We start from the raw sequence: 6,658 nt of genomic DNA on the forward strand, positions 1-6,658 counted from the left end.
ACACATGATTGGTCTTTTCGTTAATAAAAGAAATTAAGCATGATGATCAAAATCTCTGAATATGCTTTCGTGGTTTTTTGTGTGTATGTCGTGTTCTGAACAATCCAAAGATAGACAGGATGTTTACAGACTGCAGGAGCTCTGGGCTTATTTTACATCACTGTTATTACTACATACCAAGAATATCTCTTTTCTGCATCAATTCACTTCCCAGAAGAAAAAGCAATGGTGGAAAGAGCCGAAGGCAAGAACACAGACTAGATAATTATATCTTTTATTGCTATGTGCTCCCCATTACAACAAACAGCATCAGTAGTGTACACTTCAATCTACACAAATACATAGTAAAGCAAATAGAACAGAGTGACTTGCGTTCATGACAATCCAATACTTCAATGCATGGACAGCACAGGGGTATTGATACAGTACATGGAAAATCCTATGCAATAACAGCTGTCTGAGGCTCAGGGATTGTCAAAGTAACATCTACGGCTACTCTAGTTATCATTACAAGCTCTCTATAGCATTAGCAGCAGTGTTTATAGGCAGCAAGTAAATGATGTGAAAAGAACTGGGAGGAAAATGAAAATACTGCCAACTACAAACAGCATAAAACAGCTTTACTGGTACTACGCTATTCATGTTTTATCGGTTAAAATAAAGCATCTGTCTGGTCAGTTCACGCTGCTGCGTTGCAACGACTCGGATAAAGACTTCTACAAAACAGCTGTGAAAAAACAGCTTTCTGACAAGTAAAACATCTCAAAATTGAGCATGTATATTTACATCTAATTGTTTGCAAAAACAATGTCATTTCTAGTCTACTGTGTTTGTTAACAAGCACAAATCTGCTTCCAATGTGAAAATATGACCGGAGAAAGAGGTGATCAGTTTTCAATGGTTTATCCAATGCAGCTTATCGGCCGGCTGCTGCACACGCTGCGACAACAAAGCAGAACCCTTTAACTTTCAATAAATATTTATGCACTCAATGCTATATACATGTTCTATACATTGGCACACAGGACTGAGTGTGGATAGTTGCAAGCTATTTCTTTGCTGAAAACACAAATCTGTGCCTTTTGCTATTGCAGTCAGATGCATGGTGGTTGTAAGGAAATCCACTTATAAATAAATAGCTTTCTATCTCCAAAACCTTTTTCCACCTTAATAAAAAAGCCATTTAGAGAATACTCTGGAAAGAAAGATGTTCCACATACAGTAAGTCTTTTTTTAAATTCCAGCTTATTGTACTTACAACAAAGCTTTGTTCCTGCAAACGTAACACGTACCAGAGAACCTCGTTCAGGCCAATCATGAAAGGATCGAACGAGCTCCAAGGGCCATTAAGCAATTTTCATATTAAAACTGAATGACATGGCTCTGTATTGGCAGACTGAAAGGGTAGATCAATTTTCCAAGCTCAGTACTGACAGATTACATTGTTTTAGCTCTTCATAAAAAAGCTAAAAGCACAGCTGGAACAAACAGCTGGGTGGTGAAGACAGTGAGAGATGGCGGGGACTCCTGAGCTAAAATAAGTCGGACTTCATTGCACGGGGAGAATATTTAATGTGTCTAAAAGTTAAAGATAATTTGTTTTTGAGTTTGTCTGGTCCCTAGTGGTCAAAAGTCAACTAATGCAGCTTTAGTTATTAGGCTCACCTGTGAACGCGAATGCAATCTAACACAGCAGTTCTGCTAACAACTCATCATTTAGATTCTTTGCTGACATTCCTCAAAGGTTCTTATGATTTTACCTGATTATGGAGGTTTCAGGCAGTGAGGACGTGTAGGCTACATAGGCTGCCTCCCTTCCTTCCCACATCACTGCCCTCTATGACCTCAATAACAAACACAAACAGAAAGCTTCACAGGACAAGGATTTATAGCGGTGTGCTGATATCGGATTGCATTTCTTTCTTTTCACAGGTTAACGAAAAGTCACGGTAAAAGTGAGGCTAAAGTAAAAACACATTTTACATGTATTATGAATAATTTTGGTCCTTTGACCTGAGTGTTGTACGGTCTATTTTATATGCGCATGCTCTTTAGTTAGTTCTCTTCTTTGCCCTTAAGTATTTCTGAGAAGAAGAGAAAAACATGGAACAAAGCTAAATATGAAAGGCAGCCAGCTTGGTGCAGCAAAGCGACTGTTAGCAATAAGTGAGCTCTGTCTAACAAAGCTGTTCCTGTACTAAACACAGAAACAGGATGAATGCTTCGGTGCTGATAGGTGGTGTTTTCTTTGGACAGAGCCGGTTAGCTTTCCCCATGTTTTCAGTGTTTATGAAAAACTAACTTAATTGTGTCATACAAGGTATCAAACATCCCATCTCTCTGCACTTTGACTTTTCCTTAAGTTAGAACAGAAACCTTCATGGCATTCTGAAAGGAAAGCTACATCAATAATCAGTCAATAATCCCTTTCTGCCCATGTGAACAGTCCCTGGAAGGGTAAACACTGGCACCAACATCTGTCAGAACTGGTTAAAAATGTATTTGAAAGCATCCCACCTTCTTAAAATAATACTGATATTCTCATGTACAGCATTTACAGGAAGCTTTATAAATAGTGCGTCGGGGAAATTCATCTCTGTTTGTGTTTCATATTCACTTAAAGTACGGTAAATCATTTTTCACTGAATACTTTGACGGCTGAACTTTCTGTAAGTCGAGCTTTAAAGTTCGATTTCTGGCAAGAAAACTGGCAGTTTGTAACATTCAAGTAGTGGGAATTCTCAGCTGATCTGGCTTTGACTATTGTTAACTTTAAAATGACACCGAACTCTGACATCTACCTCAAAGGTCACAATGTGGGGACAGGATATGGATGCAATCAATTAAACGCATCGTAAAGCTGAGATTTATCCAAAAAGAACCAATGTGGCAAACGTGTCCATATGGAAAAGATATTTATAAATCTTATAAAGTTTGTATCTGTCTTGTGTGAAACTTGAATGAAAAGCATATAAGAGTGAAAACAGATATAAGATGCCTTGAAAAATTATATAATGAAACTTGTATGTTTTGGATACTAAAACAATATATGAAAGTAATGAGAAAGTGGCCACTTTCATGAGTAAATCATAGAAGTTTTTCCATATGGGCGGCCTTTAGTGGAGTCACTTTTAAATGAACTGAAATGCAAGAGGCATTTAAACCAATTCTTGCATCTATTTACTCTCTGAGTTCTACTAAATCTACACAGCTGGATTAGCTCTGGTCTCTGCACCTGCTCACACTTTCTCTCTGGATACCTGCAGCAGCATAGCTGCTCTGCAGGCAGCAGGGGTCTGGTTTATTCAGTAACGAGACCAGACGACCGCTCGTCCGGAGGGGGAATGCAGACACCTTCCTCCACCTGCTCTCTCAGTTTTCACTGTGCAGGTGACATTAGAGAAACATTTGCCTGAACAAGTGAACAAGGTGATAAAATGAAATAAATGTCAGACATCGGGAATGTATGAGTCAGAGCGACAAACATCTTTTGAATACTGAACTGTCCTTTGGCTGTTTTGTATCCCTGAAAGTATTCACTACGAACGTAATTTAGCTTTTCATTTGACACGGTTGAAAACTCCCCGTGGCTCACGTGCCCCTACACCTTGAAATGATTTCATATCTGTTTCATATTAATATAGAAGTATGAGGGCAAAGTAGCACGGCTGTTTCAGCCTCAGCAATCTGGAAGCTGCAGGTGGTTAAAGAGATATTTAGAGTCCGTATCAGGGTCAAATTCTTACAAAGTGAACCAGCACTTTTCTTTCTTTCTCTGTGTTTTCTGGTGTGAGAAGACTCAGGATGAAGCTGGATTATCTACTGTACATTACGAGTCCTAAAGGCAAAAGCTATGACTTTCATCGCTCCACTTCAGAATATGCCACAGGCTGCCGACTGTCCACCAAACTGCTTGACCTTTGACCCCGAGTAGGACCAGCCTGGGTGGACAGCTTCCTGTCAGTGAGGTCCGTATGTCGTGGAACCCGCCTTGGTGCTGTAGCGATCTTTGATGGGGTTTTCTTAACTGGAGCAGGCGTGGTGATGTGTTTTGCTGCACCGCCCGATGTGGCGGATCCTTTGCCCGCGCCTTGTTTCCCACCGCGAGTGCCGTTGGCCGCTACTGCGGCCGTTAACGTCTCAAGGAGCTGCGAGGCTGATCCGAAGCGAACGTGTTCCTCGGTCTCAGCCGCCTCCGAGAACATAGACAGGGCTCCGGTGCGCTTACTGCAGGAGTCGCAGCACAGCTTGCTGTAGCCTGGGATAGAGCAGTATCTCGCTAACACCTCCATTTGGCAGAAGATGGATTTGTCCCCATTACACGGCTCATCTGTAAGTCAAAGAGCATACAGTGTAAGCTCGCCGCAGTGTCAAAACTCTGGAAAGTTTAAATGGCCTTGGAAAGAGATCAAAAGAAAGGAAGGGATGCCTTACAAAGCGCAGAGGCGTTGCTTTTAATTAGAGACTGACAGCAAAGAAAGTGTCTGTGCACATTCTAACGGCACATTCAGCATAACGATGCTCATTCTGTTCTGCCTGGACGGGAGATGTGACCCAGTTTCTTCTACTACTGTACAAACCAATTCCAAGCGTGTTTGGTGTTGGCTCCGGTTCATCCCCCTCACGCTCTCAGGCACCAGAACTCTGCTTTTGTTTCTCTAACAAAACTGCTGAGTGTTGCTTAACAAGACTTACATCCGTCCTAAAACGACTTCCAGAGACCTCAACGACTCTTCTAAGCACATGCATGAAAATGTCTCAGGTCTAATCAGAAAGATCTTTTACCTTGTTTAATATTTTGCCATTCAATTGCTGCCCTTTAACACAAAAATGCAAAATAACTACCTTTATCTCTGCTAAAATTATAAATAAATGTGCACAGTAACACGGTAAAGATTGAAAGTAAAGGTAATAATCTCACAGCAGCGTCGGCCAAACAAACCACAGACGTTTTGTTCATTCAAACCTCTTCTTTTGCTTTTTGAGGGACGATGTTCTACATAAACTCACAGCATGCACAGATAAAATAAACACATGCATATATAACAGCTGGAATGCTACCTGCAGAGAGCTTAATGTGCTCTCGCCGACTTATGAGTGTGCTACATTATTATTATTATGAGATGTATCTCTGTAACTTAAATACTGACTTGGCATTTATGTTTCGCATAAAGCATGCAGCGACATTTACAAATGACATGCACTTCCACTGACACGATCAATAAAATACGCTGGTTTAAAAATCTGTGTGCTGTCTCAGAAAGGCCACGTAGGGGCTTAGGGCGGGTTATTAAAATCAGAAGAAGTTCCATGAAAAGGTTTGGATTTGGCAGGATTCTGTTTGGACTCCTTTTGCTGATTTTCAGATTTTCATCGCTGTTGTGAACAAACACAATGCTTTGGGGGGATTTTGTCTCTTTTTTGTTTCACTGCACGTTGTCCTAGAATAGTGACACACAATCTGTAAATTTCATGTTTGTGATCGCGTCCTGTCACGGCTGTACAAATAGGTAAACTCTTGACTTTAGTAACCTGTTAAACGTCCTTCAGCAGCAGCAACCTGTGTTAGCTTCTCATAGACACCAAACTGTTTACATCACTGGACAGCCCCCTTCAAACATGTCGCAGCATCTCACTCGTCCTGACTTTAACACGATGTCTCGTCTCCTAAACGCTAAGCCAGCCTCCTGCCTTGAGTTTGTTTGTGTTTCTATTTTTATTGAATACAAGTCACCCAGACCCTGCATGCTTTGGTGTGCAGTGTAGCTTAAGAGTTACACTCTTGTCCCATCTGTTCGCTAAACGCTGTCCTAGAAATCTTGTGTGGAACATTCAGTTCTTTTGAAAAACTGAGATCTGCCAAAATACAGGTTTGTTTTCTACACTGGACATATAACATGGTTTTTACTTCATTGTAGAGCTTTCTGCAGGTTTTTGTATGTTAACCTCAGATTCTTCACAGATCTTTGCAGGACTGTTGGCGAACTTCCTTCACATCTTGTCTCATTGCAGATGAATGAACAAAGAATCTTTTGGAGCATCTCTAAAAGGTTTCTTCTAAGGTTGTGTGACAGAAAGGTTTTAAAACAACCAACAGCAGCAGACTTCGTCATTAACCTTTGTATGTTTCTATTTGTAGATTAAGCACAAGCTAATTAACACACAATGCACTTAGAAGCATGACTGCTTGAAAACAATGTCGGCCATTTATGCACATGACATCGTAAGCTCCACGAAGTTTCCCCTCAGAATAGAAAGTGAGCGATTATGCAGTTTACTTAATGAAGACACAAAAGTGTTATTCCATTAGATCTATGAATGAGCTTTCGATCAAAGCAGAATGGGATGATTCCTTCGGCCTTACTTGCTTTGATGCATTTCAAACCAAAGTCTAGCAAACATTCGTGCAGGCGCAGACGCCTTCCTGTGCTACTACAGAGTAGAGTTTTTGTGGGGTGAAGCAATTTCATACAGACGCTGGACACTTTCAAATGTCATCACAGCAGCTCCAACTGGAAGAATGACATTAGCAGCAAAGTAAGAGTAATAATGTGTTATTTCTTCACAAATGTCATTGTCTGGGCTTTAAATCACTAAAGGAAATGACTTTAAGTGAAAGCGTGACAGGACGGCATGTTTCAGTCAATAAGAGCATGTA

General features: G+C 40.7%; 1 protein-coding gene across 2 annotated transcripts in view; it reads right to left on the minus strand.

The window, feature by feature from the left end:
• Positions 1–249: 249 nt before the first annotated feature.
• The window catches only part of adamts3 (ADAM metallopeptidase with thrombospondin type 1 motif, 3), a 152,975-nt gene continuing 146,566 nt past the window's right edge, over positions 250–6,658 (minus strand). The window contains exon 23 of one of the 2 annotated variants that reach the window (XM_085426493.1): positions 250–4,330. In XM_085426493.1, coding sequence (XP_085282619.1) covers positions 3,861–4,330 — 470 coding nt within the window. In that variant the 3' untranslated portion in view covers positions 250–3,860. The remainder of the gene's footprint in view (positions 4,331–6,658) is intronic. The other variant, XM_085426492.1, reaches the window with a different exon arrangement.

The sequence above is a fragment of the Rhamphochromis longiceps genome, linkage group LG12, assembly GCF_057381845.1.
Source record: "Rhamphochromis longiceps isolate RC_006_pf linkage group LG12, R_longiceps_female_GT1.1, whole genome shotgun sequence".
Lineage (NCBI taxonomy): Eukaryota > Metazoa > Chordata > Actinopteri > Cichliformes > Cichlidae > Rhamphochromis > Rhamphochromis longiceps.